This window comes from Phoca vitulina, unplaced genomic scaffold (genome assembly GCF_004348235.1).
Source record: "Phoca vitulina isolate PV1807 unplaced genomic scaffold, GSC_HSeal_1.0 scaffold38, whole genome shotgun sequence".
NCBI classification, from domain to species: domain Eukaryota; kingdom Metazoa; phylum Chordata; class Mammalia; order Carnivora; family Phocidae; genus Phoca; species Phoca vitulina.
Genome location: NW_022589741.1, coordinates 11666375 through 11685815, shown reverse-complemented (window position 1 = coordinate 11685815; position 19441 = coordinate 11666375). Strand labels below are relative to the sequence as shown.

General features: G+C 42.2%; 1 protein-coding gene across 5 annotated transcripts in view; it reads left to right on the top strand.

Annotated features, from left to right (window-relative positions):
- Positions 1 to 19441, top strand: part of CADM1 (cell adhesion molecule 1) — a 318338-nt gene that overhangs the window by 248234 nt on the left and 50663 nt on the right. For all 5 annotated transcript variants that reach the window (XM_032427714.1, XM_032427713.1, XM_032427712.1 and 2 more), the window contains exons 2-5: positions 4265 to 4411; positions 5948 to 6100; positions 12400 to 12537; positions 14787 to 14945. In XM_032427714.1, coding sequence (XP_032283605.1) covers positions 4265 to 4411; positions 5948 to 6100; positions 12400 to 12537; positions 14787 to 14945 — 597 coding nt within the window. The remainder of the gene's footprint in view (positions 1 to 4264; positions 4412 to 5947; positions 6101 to 12399; positions 12538 to 14786; positions 14946 to 19441) is intronic.

The following is a 19441-nucleotide window of genomic DNA, read 5'->3' as shown; positions in this document are numbered from 1 at the left end:
CCCCGGCACTTAGCTGAATTACATGAGGCAACTTACTCGAACTGCTCTGGGTCTCCCGTTCTTAACCTTTAAAGTTGGGGGTATTGTTAACTCCAGGAGTTAGAGAGGGAAACGTGTGCAAGGTACCCAGCACCGTGCCTGGTACTGGAGAAATGTTTGCCCCCTTCCCCTCTTCTCCTTCTGGCCTCTGGCCCTAAGATCGGCCCCATCACCCCCTTTGGGCGGCCATACTGTGGAGGAGGTAGATGGCAGTCGATGCTACGGTTGGGGGTAATGCCCCTGAAGTAGTCTGCAACCCCAGGAGGTTTCAGGAAAGAATCCCTGAGTTAAGCCAGTTGAAGACTGAACGAATAGGGGGCTGATGAGCCCGTGGCACCCCCACCCCCACTCCAGCCCTAACCAACTCGGCTCAAATGGTCTTTACTAATCATCGAAGTATTTTTTTTTTCTTTTCTTAGACAATATGCTTTCTCTGTCTTGTAATAAATGTCCTAGCAACTTCTAGTTTACTGCGGGAGACTTGCTGGCCTCTCCAGAGCCAGAGTTGTATTTTTAGAAATTGGGGGGCAAATGGGGAAGTTCTAGGGAATACAGTTGCTGATATAAATAAAAACCCAGTTTGATGCTGTCCCTTAAACCTCACCCATATACACCAATTAGCAGTCGAAAATGTCTATACATGTCAGACATTGTTCCGCCCTTAAAATAAATTACCTTGCTGTTAACAGCCCTATTTAATGGCTGCGGTATATTGTACCTACTTGATTTCTTTTGCCCAGAACATGTGCTATTTCTGCCTTGACAGTGTATCTGCTAATTGAGTTTTAGAAAATCAGGAAGGTTTTTTAAACGGATTATTTAAGAAAGGTACCTACGTTGCCTGTTTGTACCCTTCTGCTACACTTCAAGTTGTGTTCTGTAACCACCTAATTGTCGTGATATCTGTTTCAAGGGGAAATTTATCAAGTCACAGTGCACCCTTCTGTTTGGAAGAAATATTTGAGGATGTGAGCAGAAATTATTTTTACATAAAGGCTTCAGGCAGTTAAGAGTACTGACATACAAATTGTATTTTCATCACTGTCATTCACATTGGGCGCCTCAAATAAATAGGTCATTATTATTCCATTGCAGCATCCTATGGTGCCTCGAAGTATGGAGCTCTGTTTAATATAACTGCTGTCCAGCTGACCCTTGTAATTTATTGGTGATTTTTACAGTGACATTCTTGGGCCACCAGCATCAGCCAAGGCACTTTGATCTCTTTCAGCAAAATACTTCATTATCGCTTGTGATCTTTTAGCATTAGTATTATAACCATGTTAACATAGCTAGGAACTGTCATTTTCTGAGACATCGGATTTGAGGTTGGCTTTAGCAATTTCAAAAAATAATGCAGTAATGATGATGATCCCACCGTGGATTTGCAGAGCACGTGTGCCAGAGCACACGAGGGCAAAAATGTCACACGGCAAAAATTTTACCTGAATGACTTCATAATAGCACACTAAAGTGATTCGGTCTGATGTTACCTAATTGTAAGTAATAATTAAGAAGGTGTAGACTTTTTAACAGACAAAACCCCTCTGATTCTGTTTTATTACCTTAATTGCGCAAAACACAGAATCATGGTCACCTCCTCTTTGTCCCCATCTCCGGTGCTAATGTCTGATAGCCTTAATGTGGCTACGGATGCTATTCAGGAAGAATATACCAGCATTCCGAGGAAGGACTAACACTAAAAGGTTTAGTTAGTCCCACAGAGAGTATCTTATTAGGGTCCAGTTGAATTGCAACTGGCTTGAAGTTCCAGGACCCCCAAGATGGTGATTAGGATCTGTAAGGCATGGTTGATGTTGAAGGGATTGAGGCCTATCCCCGGGTGGCCTTTCCATGGGTTCCTTTTGGACATGGAAGATTCTTATTTACGATGGTAGCAGACTTCTTTAGGTGGAGGAACTCTCCTCCCGCAACCCAGTTGGACCCCATTTGGTATTCTAATTGCCTCAGGGCAAGTCCCGTGACTTCCTACCGATGCAACATTGGAATTGTGCGGTTTAATTTTTCCTTAATTTTCTTACTAGATTGGGTTACCCTGAGGAAATAAGGGTATCGTCCTTTCTGTACATACTTTTGCCAGGGCCAGTAAAAAACTACCTTGAAAAGCTTGCTTGATTGGCAAGAATTCCCCTTGCCTTGTTCTTTTCTCAAATCTGGGAATATACTGCTCCCTCCATCTGGCTTCTGAATTCTGTGTTTGTCACAGAAATCTATGGAGGGAAAAATAAGCATTCCTTCGTGGGTTGTTTTTTTTTTTTTTTTGATCACTTTTTCTCTTTGTTGTTATTCCACAACACTGTTCAGCCCACTCGGCCTTCACTGCTGGATCAAGCTAGGGAAAATTCACCCTTTCGCTCACTACAAGCCCGGTGGGCCTCATACCTAGGTTAATTCCCTGTGTCGGAGATCTCAAGGTTGGGTTTTACTTTGGTTGGCTCCTTCAAGCATCAAGACTTTTTGTTTGTCTGTGGCTCTAATGATTTTGTCCTTATCCCCTAGTTCCCTCCTTTCTAATCCTCTATCAGAGGCTGGTCTCTTTCTGGGTGGATTTGGCTTAAAGCCATCTCAGACACCCTTGTCACACACTTCCTCGCTGTGCCCTGCCAAAAAAGGATCCTTCAGCGGAAATACGCTAGCAGGTGGAAATCCTCCGTTTACTCTAATTGCATCTCTATTTATGCGCACGCTCTCTCACTCTCTGTCTTGCAATAGTGTTTATCTTTGATCTTTGTTTCTAAATGTGACAAAGTTGGGTTTTGGGCTTTTCTTTTGTGTTTGTTTTGGTGGGGGGGGGGGGCAGTGAACGAACCACCTGATCTATAATTACCTAGAAAGCTTGGGAAGAGGGACCGTGAGCCTTCATTCTTGTATCCACACTAAACACGTGGGGTTGCCTGATTAACGTTGGGATTTGACAACTAGAGAGAGGATGGTGATGGTGATGATGATGGCAGCCACCATTTGTTGAGTTTTATAAGAAGCTAGACACAGTGCTAAATGCTTTATATTTATTACCTTCCTCAGTCCTTCCGACAGCTCTCTGAGAGGGCTTTGAATTACTGTCCCCACTTTGCAGATGAGAAACTGGCTCAGGGGCTTTAAATACTTTACTTGAGGTCATACAGCCAAAAAGCAATCTTCCTCTTCCCTTTCCTGATCGACCATTATACCCATTGCCCATTCTACACTTTTTATTCCACACGTGAAGATTAGATACCAGTTTTCACTCACGTGGCGGCTTCTGAAAGGCCAGGACAGTGCCCCGTATTTCTATATCCTCTGCTGTGCTGGGTACAGAATAGGACATTCAACAGTTACTTCATCTTCCGCTGATGAATTGAACTCTCCTCTTCTCCTACCTGCGCTGTGGATCATATGGGTCATTTGTGAGGGGCCCTGACTGCTGTCACTGATCACAGAAGCAACAAACGAGAGCAGGTCCGGAGATGAGCTTTCGATCAGTGGATCTGAATGCCTTGACTTTGTGCCGAGTTCTGAAAGAGAATGTCTACATGGCTAGGTGGGGGTGATCGACAGAAGGGGCATGGTTCGGGACCGCCTGGGGCTTTGGGTCAGTCGTGAAGGCATGAGTTTCTGAGAGCAGAGTAACCGACTGAACTATAAGCCTTCCCAGGATGTTACTGGGATTCCTGAGCGTCCCTAGTTGGGTAGGTCCTCACTCCCACGCAGTAAACAGTGGAACGGCCTATACCTTGGGAATGATGACATCCGCTAACAAGATGAGATTATTTCCTGAGCCCTCCTCCCTACTTCTATTAAGTGGCCCCTTGAGTTTTCTGTGAGGCGACCAAATAGCTTAGCTCAAGGGCATGTGAGCTGAGGTGGAGTATATGCTTCTCCCCTACTCCATTCGTGAGAGCTGCAGCTTCTTAGAAAAGTCAGCTCTCTGACCTTTCCGTACCTTTCCAGCGCACTCCTCAACTGGTATAAGAAACCGGGGGCTGGGACGTGGGCATCACGACTTTTGAGAGCATGTTGATCCCAGGCTTAGTCACATTTTGCCCCTGGGTCTCTCTGGGATCAACGGACTCACTTTGTGGACTGCAGAGGAAGATGGGAGCCACCCCAGTATCGCCCTTGGTGCCCATTTTGGAATACGTTTCTTGTCTCTCGTTCTAACTGAGCCATTAACCAAATTTTAATTGATGGAAATTCATTTCTCCTTTTTTTTTTTTTTTTTAAGGCGATGGACAGAATTTGTTTACGAAAGACGTGACAGTGATCGAGGGAGAAGTCGCAACCATCAGCTGCCAAGTCAATAAGAGTGACGACTCTGTGATTCAGCTGCTGAATCCCAACAGGCAGACTATTTATTTCAGAGACTTCAGGCGTAAGTTTCTATCTCTGTAGCATTAGGTTGCAACTTTTTTTTCCTACATGTTGTCTCGATAAAGAGATTACCAAGGCCTCCTTTTCTAAATTTAATGTTAGATGCTTAAAGTTTAGTCAATTCTTCAGAGGGAAGAAGAGACATGCAATCATAATCTTTCTACTTAATAGAAACCTTGAATGGTCCCTTTTAAAAGTAAAGCAGTCTTACTTTGCAATAGGAATTGATTGTAGTAATTCAAGGTGAATTGCAATTGAGTCCCAAATACTTAGCTGACACAAACAACTCAAATAGGGTAAGGCAAGGAAAATATAGCATTCTGAAGGGTAATCTGTTTGGTTTGAAGATGGAAGTTTCCAAGGCAATGTGTGCCTATAAAGACAAAGCCAAAATCTCCTATCACCATAATCTCTGGTAAACAGAGGTTACCATGTGCTGAAGTCTTACCAAATGTAATATCCCAAAAAGGAATCGTTGGAACTTAATTGTATATCCCAGAAATGGTTCAAATGGATGTCAGAGCTTTAACCAGAGCAGGAATCAGGTCTTTCAAAAGATCACTCTTTGGGAGCATGGGTGCCTAATCAAAGCAGATGTCCCTCCACATCTGCTTGTCCCTGTTCTCCCCAACGCCCCAGAACATTCATGAACTGTGGAAAGAGTTGATAAAACTAAGGAACATCTCAGAGCACGAGGAAGGTAAAAGAAGAGGAGCCAGCCATTCTTAGAGTGTATTTTTGTCATTATAAATGAATCTAACCTTTGCCAAAATTGACACAAGGACTTTAAAAGTGAATATTTGAAATTACTAAAAAGCCCACATACATGATTTTTGTGGTGACTCTGATTTCCTGCTTTATCCTCATCCATTTCCCGTTGTGAAGTCGAATGCAATTAGGAAACTGCAGGCGGGGTCTGAGGCTTTGGGAGGCCCTGGGTCGTGGACTCTGGGCAGCTCCACCTCCGACAGTACCAAATACAAAGGTGCATCCAAGTTAAATTGTTTTGCTATGAAGTTTTTTTTAATTACTTCCATTTTGTTTTTGAAATTACTGATAATGATTTTTTTTATCTTCATAATTTGGAACCGCTTTTTTTTTCTTTTTAAGGCCTCAGATTTTTAGAGACAACTCAAAAGCCTATATAGGTCCTACTCCCTCAACTTTCAGTGCCCACAGCCTGCGCTTTCCTTCTGTTTTCATTTTACTGAACTCTGGTGGAAAATCTGAAACAGTTTACGAATAAGGGCTGGAAACTGACAGCAAGGAGCGCACACGTGCGTGCATACACCCACAAGCCCTCACGTGTGTTGCTTTCCTTTCAGACAAGGTATTTCTCTACATGCAGTTATTGCAGAAGCCCAAAATAGTAATTCAAGAAGTATGAAGAAGTACCCAACAGGTGCACGAAGACTTACTCGATTTTTCTTCTCTGTAGCGGCTTTTCGAGTCCCCTAACATTCTCCTCCCCTAGGTAAGGAAAATGGACTGTGTAGTGTCTTCCTCCTAATGACTACCTCTGTGTTTTGTTTCACAGCTTTGAAGGACAGCAGGTTTCAGTTGCTGAATTTTTCTAGCAGTGAACTCAAAGTGTCGCTGACAAATGTCTCAATTTCGGATGAAGGGAGATACTTTTGCCAGCTCTACACTGACCCCCCACAAGAAAGTTATACCACAATCACAGTGCTGGGTAAGAAACGCGTGGGGGTGTGTCCTGGGAAACGGAGTGGGTGGCCCTTACTGCTGGATGGCTTCCAGCAGCAAGGAAGAGGTTAATGGTAAATTTTGCTGTTCAAACCTGTTTTAGGAAGAATCACTGCCCATCTTGCTGACTTTTAAAAATAGCCTATTTTACCAAACACTCTAAGGAATGGCAGTCAGCAGTCTTTATAGATCCCACCTGCTCTTGGGTTTCAACCCTCAAGCTTCAGAGCAAAGATCAAGAGAATTTAGAGCCCTCAAATGAATCACTCACCACATGAAATGTCATTGCTTCTGAACGACCAGGATTTTTTTTTTCCTTCTGTGCAGGAGAGGAGGAGGTGGGTTACCACATCTGTTCCCCATGACAGAGCTCGCTTGTAAAATCCGCTTAATGATTTTTCCTTCTGAGTTACATCTCATTTGATATTGTTGATCTCCTTATCTTTGGCTTTACTCACCGCCTTGTGTATTGCTTATACTCTAGATGATGCTATAAAAATCATACCCCATGAACAAACACTTTGCCACAAATTGCAACCATTGGACATAAAAGAATTAAGAGCTTCTAGGGGCGAGGAGGCTGATAATAAGCAAGGACTGTTGACAGGCTGCTAAGGACACTTCTAGGGAGCTGAATGTCTTACGATCACCAGATTGTGATTTTCAGGAAAATCCCAGTAGCTAAGTTTCCATATTTAGATTTTGATAGAGTCAGCAGATACTCCTGTGCTGAAGGTGGTCTGAATTAGTCACCTTTTAGACAAATGTGTACACCAGTACATAACAGCAGCTGATTTGGATTTTTGAAAGCGAGTTTTCAAGGACATACACTGTAGAATGAGGCAAGATCTCTGATTTACACCTTCAGAAAGACGATGAATCAAAGTCTATTTGAGGCGGCAGAGTGCAGCTTTTTGGTGTAATGATACGAAGATTAAGGAAGAAAGATAAATATGAAGGACGTTTCTGTTTGGTGTGTGTGAACATATATGTATTTATGGATGTACATACTGGACTGCTGCCTCATTACTGTTTAAACACAGCTGTAAAAAGGAAAATATTTTTTCATTCATTAAACTAAAACATGTCCCTAGTGCTTCCATACATGTTCTTGATGAGAGCAATACTGATTTTAGGAAGTCCTAGTCCATGTCAGGTCATGCAATTTCTAACGTGGTCTGTGTTGGACGATAGATGACTTTCAGATGTACGTGTCTGCTTTAATTTTAGCATTAATCCCTATTAGGCCTGCAGAAATAATCAGTGTGAAAGGTTTTGCTGGGATGACTTAATTTGGTATTTTGCAGGTGTGCGTTGAGGTGTTCTGTCCATGTAGTTGTTGAGAAGTATTTGAAAACACTGTGCAGCCAGTGAGTTACTCGAATACACAGACTTCAAGCCGACCATCTGCCCACTGACCCGTCGTTGGTTATGGCCTTTCCATAAGAGTAACAGCAATGGAATGGAATATTATAGCTTTCAGAGTATTTTTCTACCTGTACCTTTTAAGTATGACTATCTTCCACGGGAGGAAGTGATAAGAAGAGAGATGAGCCATGCTGCCCGGGTTACAAAGCACATGGTGCAAATCTAGAATCTTAGACCTTGAAATGGACCCTACTGTTCTGTCTCACAACCTTTGTGTCTTTTAGCCTGGGTTGTTTTCAGTAAAATCCCAAATGTGCCTGAAGGTGCACCTCTTTTGTTTTTGGGAGTAGGTCTGGCCACAGGCAAGCACTGAATGCCTGTCAGTTTCCGGAATCTGGGACATTTGTTCGCGGACCCACTGGATTGGGCCAGTTTGACTGAATATACTCAGTGCTTGGGAGTCAACATGACAGCACTAGACTTTTGAGAGGCATTTATGCCTGTAATCCTGTTGGAGGTCTGATTATTCTAGAAGTAATAGGTTCTTGCTTGTCTTGTATAGAAGCATTAACTTAAACATACTTGAAAGTAATACCAGTAGATGCTCTTTCTGCAGATATTATGTATTCATTTAATATTCTTTCCATTGAATTGACTCTAGGATTCTTTGACGGAGTGAAATTGTTGTCATCAGTGTTTGAGTCTTTCATATTCCAAAATCTGACAATTTCCACTGATACTCATATATTCAAACCTTTTTCCTAAGGGTTAGAATTTTCAGATATTCTAATGAATGAAGAGTGATCTATTAGCATCTTCGTTTCTATCTATGGTTCTCTGAAAAGGACTCCATATATACTTACACAGCTGTCAAACTTCTTCATAGGTTGAAGATGCTCATTTTAGTGCATGTGTCTATTAGCTGTTTGAAGCATTCAGCAAAAATTTCAGCATAATTACAAGACGTAGAGATGGTTATTTGTTAGTTACTATTACGTGTATTATCTGATCCCTGTAAAAACTGAAACCTCACCAATGATATTTTGCATGCATTTGGGTGCCTGTTAGGATATCCATTCACTCCCTCCACTTGTGTGAGTTGGTTCCTTTCTCTAGATCATAGTGTAGAACTCTCTTTATACCAGTATTCGTGGAAACAGTGGAACGAGAAAGAGAATACACTGCTTTAAGATAAATATAGTTACTGATAATAGCAGCTAATATTATTACAGTCCTGTCCTTCTAAGATTAGTGTTCACTCCTAAGATTCCAGGAACAGGAGAACCTAATTATTTCAAAGGGTTTTGGAGTGAGATTTCACATACTGATCAGCTTTAAGACTCCTCTTTTGTTGTAATTAACGTGTGACTCATCTTGATATTGCTGATTTTTTTTTAATGTTGTAGGCGTAATGTTTATAATGAGCACTCTTATAGATTTGAGGTTAGCTAAGAAGAACCTTGACATTTCTTTGATATTTTCTAGTATTTCTCCCTGTGATTTCCATTCAGGTTTTCATCTGTATGCACCTCCTTACATACATCTTTGGTTATTTTCATTAATGGCCGCAGGCAGTTTTTACTAAATGTGTCTGTTTAGTAGAGCACGTTTAAGTGTATTCTCTGGTTAGTAGCAGTTTTAATTCATTTTTCCCACAAATGGATTTTTATACTTTACTAATCATTTTTGTATTAGAGTAGACATTGTGGAGTTGAAGGGAAAACAGGGTACAATTAATAGACCAAAATAAACTTTAAGTTTTTCTTGTCCGACCCTATTTTTTTCTTTTTAGAAAGACTTAAATCACCTCGTTTATATTTTCCAAAGCTTTCTTGCTCTTAAAAAAAATCAGAGAAGTTACCTTTATAATATCAATAAACCATTGTGACCCACATGATCAGATTTGATTTTAGGTTTGCAAACCACACAGCTCCCACTACCCTTGACTGTTTCTTCTCATCTTAGTAAAGTCAGAAATCCTGGCCACACTCTTGAGAACACTGTGGACTTGGAATAAAATCACTCAGCTCTTTCTCAGGATGCTCTTCTCAATGACAAATAAGTCCTTTATTTTCTGGTCCCGTTTTCCACAACGTGGCGAGTTGTCCACATGTTTACTTTAGCTACGAAGTTAGATGATGTCAGCTGTTCGGGAAGATGACCCGAGGACCTAGCATGGGTACCGGCGTCCCCCAGAAGGGTTAGGGGACTTGATGGTGTATGTGTTGCAGGAGAGGAAGAAGCAGCATGGGCGATGCCAAGCAGTAGGTAATCCGTAACAAAGAGGGTCTCTTTGCTGCTGATCAGGCTCTGAGCCTCCAAACAAAATCTAAGAGGCATTGGTAGATGTTCCTCTGGCCTCGTTTATACATGCGCTTTTCCATCTCCTTCCCTTGAACCGGCAGACATGATTGGTAATGCAGACTCTTGTCTCCGTGACCGCCTCCATCTCCCAGAGAGAAATACCCTGGAAGAGGAAGAGCTAGTGGCAGTCAGGGGGAGCCTGTGATGAGGAGAGCTAAGCTGTCTTCAGGCCATGAGTAAGGAGAGCATGAAGGAAAGAGCCCCAGGAGCACACAGGACACAAATACCTGACAAAGCCTGTGTTGGAGGCTGGGTGCCATTGAGACTTGACCGTGGCACGTGCTGGAACCTCTTAACAAGTCCGGGATCTCTTCCCGTCAAGATTCCCAGGTCACCACAGAGCCACCAGCAGGGTTTTTCTCCAAAGTTACACAAGCCGGCTGGAATCCGATGGGCTCCATTGCCCTCTTTGTCCTATCCAAAGAGGACCGCTTTCCCGGAGTCTCCCCTACTCAGTTTGAATTTCCTTGAATTGCGTGCTCTCTCTTCAGTTACTGTACTCAATCCCATTTCTCGTTGGGCGGGATGGCATATGCCAACATCAGGAATGATTTCCGTCACTCTCCTTTTATTTTTGTCTGAACCTTAACAGGAATTACTATCGTCTGACTTTCATTTCTCCGTGTGGGGGGCGGGGCGGGGGGGCGTTCCTATGTCTTTTACTCTTTGGTGGTTTCATCTTCTTGCCTCTTACTTTGCTCCTCCTAGCTCACCGAGATCTTATTTTCTTCAGGCTTGGGCAGTCTTTTCCTCTGACATTTGCTCTAACAATAGCATTTTATTTCAATATTCCTACAATACCGCACTCAGAATTTGGTAGTATTTGTTGGTCCAAAACATCTAGTCTCTGTGTGTATTCCCTATCAACTCTGTAGGTGTGTGTGATGAAAATCTATAACCATCCTGATTGTCATCTGGCAAGAATATCTACGTTCAGGAAATAGCTAGCTGAAGTCGTCCCATTTACTTCTGTCACTGCCTTTCCGTGTCTCTTAAAATGCTGGCAGATGTGCAACTCCAAATTGGATGTTAGACTATCTTTCTTTACGCTTGTTTTTTTTTTTTTTTAATGTAAGCGAGGGTAGTTCTCTGCCATGTTTAACTACTCATTTGGGCCATATCACTTTGGCAACACATCCAATTGAGCAAATGTGTTCTTTTACACGGTGAACAAAGAAGAGGCCCGCTTTTGCTCTAATGTTCACCCCCCACACACACACACACCCCCCACACACTGTCTTGCTGAGAAACATATGCAACATACCATTTTTCCTTTTCCTTTTCCATCGTTCTCTGTAGGAATTTTCAAGTGCTTCAATTCAATGTAAAAGTCTTCCTGTACACAGAATTTTACATTGGACTCGAACAGTTGGAAATCCCAAATACGTGGTTTAATCCCATAATTTATTGAAGTGGTATCAGAGATTTATTATTCAACTTGATCATCAGGATGGCATGTTTATACATATTTAATTTCTTGTTTCTCTTCTGAGTTGAGAAACTTATTAATCATAAGTCTCAGAACTGTCTTTGCTTATTCATGGTGGTCAGGGCACATAGTCTGAGATTCACTCTGCTGAATTCCGTATTCTTACTGATTTTTATTTCAAGAAGCTCCGTCTTGCGGTAGGTTGCACCTGATGTGAAGTCTCGCCGTCAACTCAGTTTCATAAAAGATAACATGCTTTCTCACCGTCCCCGTCACCCTACCTACTCTGGATTTGATATTCTGCACTTTATCCCCCAAACATTTTATTCCGTCTTATTATATATGCTTAATATGCTTAAAGAAGAGTGGTTTTAATTCTGACATATAAAATGGACTTGCAGGCACTTAATAGTCTTTTTCACCTTGGTTTCTAAAATCTGGAGCATCAGATTTCAGAACATGGAAAAATTACTACAAATTAACTGGCATGTCCTATCTTACTGCATCTTCCCATCCTGTGGATTTTATTACTACGCTGTCCATTGGAAGTCATGATTGTATCCCAGTTCTCTGTGGATAATTTTAACTGAACGAAACTGGTTCTAAAGCACAAGTTTTCTGTGTGTGTTTATGATGAGCGATTCTTTTAAGGGACTCTAAGTTTTTGATCTTTGCTGGTTGTCTTTGGAATCTTTCATATGAAGATTGAAATCGAAGGGTTGAGTTCAAGGACAGATAGTCCTTCCAGATCCTTCCTGGTGAGGATGATAAATTCATTCATGTGTACTCGTCTTACTTTTAGATCTACGTTCTGGTCAGTTTTCTAATAACCGATGGATAACTAATACTGCTGTTGTTATAACTTGGTCACTGATGACTTAGGAGTGGGAGGCTGGGCATTTTATAAGATAACTTTAGGAAAGAAATTCTGAATTAACAACTTTCACATAATTCACACTCTTTGATGATGACTTTTGTACTTCTTTTTTCCCCTCCGGTGGCAGTTTGTTTTAAAATCCCATCAGGAATGTCCATTAGTTGTCTCCTCTTTTTGGTAGTGGTGGTGCGAATTTCTAATGAAAAGAAGACTATGTGCAGAAATGGATTCTGTGTTTAATTTGTAGTCCCACCGCGCAACCTGATGATCGATATCCAGAAAGACACAGCGGTGGAGGGCGAGGAGATTGAAGTCAACTGCACCGCCATGGCCAGCAAACCAGCCACGACCATCAGGTGGTTCAAAGGGAACAAGGAGCTAAAAGGTGAGGGGCAGCCTGCCCTATCCAGAAGTAGTAGGCAGGCACCTGACTCCAGCAGGGCCACACCTTGAGGGAAATTAAAGATGAATGCCAAACATGCCCCTAAAACAAAAATGCCCACTTAGATAGGGCTCGTAATCAATTGCTAAATGCATCTGAAGCTGGAGCATAAAAGCATTTTATTGAATCTAACTCATATCCTCCCCCTGTTGTTTGAGGGTTTGTGGTGATAGGTGTTGCTAGATTTTTTTTTTTAATTTTTTTTATTATGTTATGTTAATCGCCATACATTACATCATTAGTTTTAGATGTAGTGTTCCATGATTCATTGTTTGTGCATAACACCCAGTGCTCCATGCAGAACGTGCCCTCTTTAATACCCATCACCAGGCTAACCAATCCCCCCACCCGCCTCCCCTCTAGAACCTTCAGTTTGTTTTTCAGAGTCCGTAGTCTCTCATGGTTCGTGGTATTGCTAGATTTTGACTCCGATGCTCAGAAAGAACTAGAACTCTTTAGACCAGGAAGAGTCACTGTTGGAGGTGTCCCCTGAACTCCGGGTGTCCATGTTGTCCCTCAGTTCTCATTCACCCTGTGACCTCGGGTGGGTCAGCACCCCAAATTCTCATGTTGGACATTTAAAAAAAGGCTACCAGTCTTGATGGTGAATTCCGAGTCATTCTAACATGGATTACTGCACAATCAGCTTGCTGACTGTGCTTTCCTGTAGGGGCAGGTGTGTTAAGTACAGGAAGGCTCGTATCCTAATTGTGGATCTGCAGGCACCCCCTTTCTCATGGAATCTGTAACTCACGTGCACGTTTCACCAGCCTGCTCTTTTGCAAAGTTTGCAGTTTGTGATAGTGATGCAGGCCACTCCTTTAACCTGGGCCTAGGCCGCCCCAGGGTTGATTCCTGTACCCTCAGATATCTGCCCCCTTAGCCAGCGCCTCAGCCACAGCCTGTCCCCTAGTTGACCCTTCTGTGTCAGTCATCCTGAGTTAACACGTGTGTGTCGGCCTTCCTACCCCTTGCTTTCCAAGGTTGCTTTGCAAGTAATAACTGGGGGCCAGACAGCTCTGGTCATTTGACAGAAACGCCAGCTGTGCTTAGCTAATACGGGGATATTAATATTATAGATTGTAGGAGATTCTTAGGCAGATGAAATGAGTGAATGTTTGTAAAGCATGTGGCTGGTATCTGGGCCAAGGTAAGTGCTCGGCGTGTGCTTCTTGAATAAATCAAGAGTGCCAGGAAGAAAAGAATAAGGCCTTTTAGAAAGGGGATATAAAAATCTATATCTAGAAACAGATAAATCTATATATAACAGCTTAAGTTTCAAAAAGCTTGCTCTGTTTTAATCTCCTATTTCCTAGGTATGGTTTTGGAAGGAAGGAGTTTCTCATTTCCCCTCTGCTTTTCTAAGTGAATTGAGCCATTAAATGCCTACCGATAAGTACAAAACATTAAAAGAAAGTTAATGGTGTGCCATGTCCCAGGGAGTGCTGAGTTCAGGAAAGGGGCTGCCTTGGCCTATTCATCCCATCCGGAAGCCTCCCCCCTCCTTTTCTGGGTGTTCTTGGACGTGTCTCCCGTCTGGCCCGAAGCCTCTATCTTACTTTGCTCTACCCACTGCCACTGCGGGTTTTTTTGTTGCTGTTTTTTCGTGGTCTTCTAAAAGTCTCAGAGTTTAAACATTTCAATTACAATTTCAATTATGTAAATCCATTTAGTTACTTTCCCTCTTAATTGTTGCTGATGGGGGTGGGCAGAGGGGATTGTTTATATCTCTATTCCTGATTGAATTACTTCGGGGATTTGGATGATGTCCTGGAATTTTTAAACCGCATGACAGCCTACTAGACGTTTCAAGTTCAGATGGTGGTTAGGGGTGAAAAGCACTTCTCTTTTCCTCCTCCAAAATGCCATAAGCAGTCAGATGGCAAAGTGGTTCAACTTTCAGCTGCCTTTTTGTGGGAGGTTTTAAGATAGAAGACAACATATGTAATATATTTAAATAAAAATAGTATCTATTATGTGGGGTAGAAATGCATCTTACATACTATCCTGTAAGGTTGAAAAGTAGAAAATTATCATTTTACCCGTTACCTACCCACCGTTTAACCTTATCCCAAGTGGCTTCCATCATCTCGGTTAAAATAGCAATGTCAGGGCAGGGAGAGGAGTCTATAGAAACAGAGTGGTAGGAATTCACGCGACTCTGATTTCTTGGTATATTCCGTGTCCGCCAGGCAAATCGGAGGTGGAGGAGTGGTCAGACATGTACACTGTGACCAGTCAGCTGATGCTGAAGGTGCACAAGGAGGATGACGGGGTCCCAGTGATCTGTCAGGTGGAGCACCCAGCTGTCACCGGAAACTTGCAGACCCAGCGGTACCTTGAAGTGCAGTGTGAGTACCTGTCTTGGGCCGTTCAGGCTGCTCTAACAAAGTAGCGCCGAGTGAGTAGCTCCTAAGCCACAGTCATTGATTCCTCACCATTCTGGAGGCTAAGAAGTCCAAGATCAAGGCGCACGAGCGCGGTTGTGTTCTAAAGAAAGCCTTCCCTCTTCCTGGCTCGGAAAGTGCCTTCTCCCTATGTCCGCTCAGGGTGGAAGGGGCTAGAATCTCCAGAGCTGCTTTCTAAGGCCCCGCCTCCTCATATCATCCCAGTGGGCACTGGGATTTCAGCATAGGAATTTGGGAAGGGAGGGACACAAACGTTCGTTCAAATCGTAGCAGTACGTGAGTATTTTATCCTGAGGGCATAGAGTAGCAGTTGCTTAAAAACTCTTCAGAAGCCATTTATTGAATACATATGATAGAGTTTATATCTTGTTGTCTTAGTAGTAAAATAATCAAAGGATTATTTTAGTGAAACACTGCCATACTACAGAGTGCCAAAGAGGATTTTCAAAATACTACATTTAACCCAAATGGAAAACCTTAAAATGATTCCAATCTGTTCTATCACATGACTTAATTAATTGCATTTTATGAGTGTTGACTATAATCATTTCTATGTCAACTTCACAATGTAGGGTAGTCCCTCCCACTTTCTTAGCCCCAGCAGAAGTGCTGAATTTTTTTGTTATAGAGGGGCTTTTATTCCCCTTCTCCATTAGCATTTTGTTTTAAAGTGCATGTTCTCTTCCATTTTTAGCTTAAAGTATGGCAATGAGTTTAAAAGTGGAACTCTTTGGGATCGGTGCCACAATCTCAATGGCTTCATCGATAACAGCTGGATCGTGGGGAGTGAGATTGTCTCCTCATTGTGCCCAATGAACTAAAGACATTCTCCTTGTTTTCTCTGTGGACTCTTCTGCTTGCCAAAATGTTTTCTGCACAAAACCATCCTTGCAGCAAAGTTGTGGCCAAGTAGCCAACTTCTCACTTTTTTATCAGAGAGCTTCTGTAACTGAGCCTCTGAAAGACTGCAGTTGATACTTGACTGTGCATAGTGGGAAGGGTGCAAGAGTCTGGTTGGAAAGGCAACCGCCGGGGGTCTGATAAAGGCAAAGCATTACAGTCTGTTAATTCTTCCGTTAATTTCCTAGTGCTGCCATAACTAATTACCACCAACTCCGTGGCTTAACACGACACATTTATTCTCTTGTAGTTCTAGAGGACAGAAGACTGAAATTGAGAGGTTAGCAGGACCACGCTTGCTCAAAAGGCGCTAGGAGAAGAGTTTTTCTTGCCTTTTCTGGCTTCTGGGAGTCCCAGATATTCCTTGGTTTCTGGCCGTGTCTTTCTAGTCTCTTGCTTTGTCTCAACACGGTCTTCTCTTCCCTGCATGTCTCTTAGACGGACACTTGCTGTTGGAGTTAGTGCCCACCCAGCTAATCCAGAATGGTCTCATCTCAAGATCCTGAATTTGATTACATCCACAAAGACTTCTCTTTCCAAATAAGGCCATATACGCAGGTTCCGGGGCTAGGAAGTGAGCATGTCTTTTGAGGGCCACCGTTCAGCCCGCCACAATCGCTCTCACATGCATACATTGCCTGAGCAAAACAGGGGCCAGGGAAAGGTGTAAAAAGTGGCTTCTAATCGCTTCTCTACCTTGTGGCTAAAATTAAATGTAAAAAGTTGCTTCTAAGACACTAATCCCATTCCAACCTTTTCTTACTCTGTGAGTTTGCCTCAATTTAACATTACATAATGCAGGTTTTTCTTGTTAATTCATTTCATCTCCATCATTATGTAGCTTCATTATGGGCATCATGCTTATAATTTTCATATCACTAAAACTATTGTGCTGTAATGTCCCTATAATGGGAAAACAGAAATGATCAGATATTATCTAAATTGGCAGATAGTAGATTTCTTGTGACTTTGTTAATATGTAATTCATTTAAGCAAACTTAATATCCATTAACTTCCCTTGTAGGGGCCCATTAGCTTTAATAATACATTAACTCCTTTGTGAAACCTGAGTAGACATTCACCCAGTCCCTGCCCCTAAACTCTTTCAGTGTCCCCAGAGTATCTTCCAAATAGAATATAGCCCCACTCACCTATGAAATTACACTCACTCCCAAATGCAAAATATTTTAAGCACTCTACCTCCTACCTCTTGGAAGACTTGATAATGATCTTTACAAGCCTTGTCTTCCATATTCCGTAGGTTCAAGAGAGATTTGTCCTTCTAAGAACAAGGAATAAAGCTGCATATATGAATCCATTTGACTTCAGTCTTAGAATACTGCTAGCCCTCATCCACAGGGAAGTGACCAATGCCTTCCAAAACGAAGACATACCTGTTGATCATTTTTAACTCTAACATGGCACTGTTGCAGGGTTCTTGTCTCACAGAGTTGAAGAATGAATCTTGCAGGCAATAGGGTGATGGAAGTGGAAGTTTCTTAGGGGAAGGTGAGTACAGAAAGGAAAGCTCTCTAGAGTGAGAGGGGTCCCCGATGGGTTGCCACTGAGGGCTTTTTATGGTCAGTCTTTTATAGAAAACTGACCAGGGAACTTGGTAAATACCTCATCTATAAATTTAGGACAAACAAGGTGGATTTGTAAATATTATGAAAATATTGCATCTATATTTAGAACAAACAAGGTAGATGTGTTATATTTCCTTCTTTCTAGTTAGTATCTTGTCTATAATATTTCTCCACATCGGGGGTTTCTGTGAGCCTGGTTACATAGCCCCCTACCTGTCTCTCCCTACCTAGCCTCGCCTGTCCCTTACTCAGCACCTTTTTATGGGAAACTATTGTTTTTTGTTTTTGTTTTTGTTTTTATCCAAAGTGAGCCACACAGGCATTTTCTTCTTGATACTTCATTTTTTTCGGAATGTATATAAAGAGGAAGTCTTTTTACATAAAAGAAGATTAAGAGTTGCCAACCATTATATTAATCTGAATAGGAATTGAGAGTCTTCTTTGGCATCTTACAGTCCTCCGCTCTACCAACTGAGCTATCGAAGGCTCCGCTTCTTTGGCATCTTAAATAAGACTGATGCTCAAGAAAGTCACCAGACAGGGCGTCTGGGTGACTCAGTCGTTTAAAGCATCTGCCTTTGGCTCAGGCCATGATCTCCAGGGTCATGGGATTGAGTCCCAAGTTGGGCTCCCTGCTCAGGGGCAGTCTGCCTCTCCTCCCACTCGTTCTCTCAATCTCTCTCTCTCTCAAATAAATAAAATCTTTTAATAAAAGAAAGAAAGAAAGAAAATAAGTCACCTGATCATTCACTACGCTCCATTCCTGGAGTGCTACTAACAACTTGGCGGAGTCAGCTAGGAATTCCTTAAGTAGCTCCTCCAGACACGACTGGAATCCTCTACCTCATTTCCTACCAGCTTTACTCTCCTGGACACCAGCAGCTCTGCCATAACAAGAGCCTCCTGCCTCTGAAGCCTAAGGCGCTTGGTCCTTGGGCGCTAAGGCTTTGTTGGTCGTTGGCTAGCGCCAGTAGTTCAACCCCATCCTCTTATGGTTCTCTCTGTGGACGAGCAGCACCGCGTCTTGGTGGCAATGAGAAGAGATACTTAAATACATGAGATTCAGCAGCCAGTCTGCGTGGATGGGGAATCATTTTGGATACTTTATGAGGAGTATTAGACCCTCATTTTGTAATTGGCCCAAACCCTTAGCATCAGCATTTCTTAACCTTCTTAAAAACCCCTGTAAAAGTCCCATAGACCTGGAGAACATGAACAAAATCACATATCCACCATGTTTTGCTTCCATTGTAAAGAGTCTGTTTATCCTACAGACTTCTGACTTCATTTATTCGAGGACCAGTGTTCCCATGTCCACAGATGATCCATACTCTTCGCTCATTTAGAATTTGTCTTTAAGTCACTTTATTGCTTTTCCCTAACAAAGGCCTGTGAAAAAATATCAAATTAGGAATTTTATTTTGCTATGTGTGTTATGCTTAATAAACATCAGAATAAATACATAATTATTATTTTTAATGTCCTTTTCTTTGCTACCTAAAAGGATTTTTTAATAATATCATTTATAAGCATTAGGTTATTACCAGGAAATACTGAACTGGTCTGTGGACCTCAGATTAAGAACAGCTCTTTTCTGGGTAAATGAGACTACCTTGGGGAACTCTAACCTGTTGGAATTGGTATTCATTATACTCACTTGGTTCAGTCCTGGCCCATTTTGCTACATGAAGCCTTCTGGGAACCGTTTTCTACCTCATCTAAGACCAGTTGGCCATTAACCAGGATATGACCAGAGTTACATGACAGACAATGGATTTGAGTTCTGTATAAACTACGTTCTTTTTTTTTTTTTTTAAAGATTTTATTTATTTATTTGACAGAGAGAGACACAGCGAGAGAGGGAACACAAGCAGGGGGAGTGGGAGAGGGAGAAGCAGGCTTCCCGCTGAGCAGGGAGCCCGATGTGGGGCTCGATCCCAGGACCCTGAGATC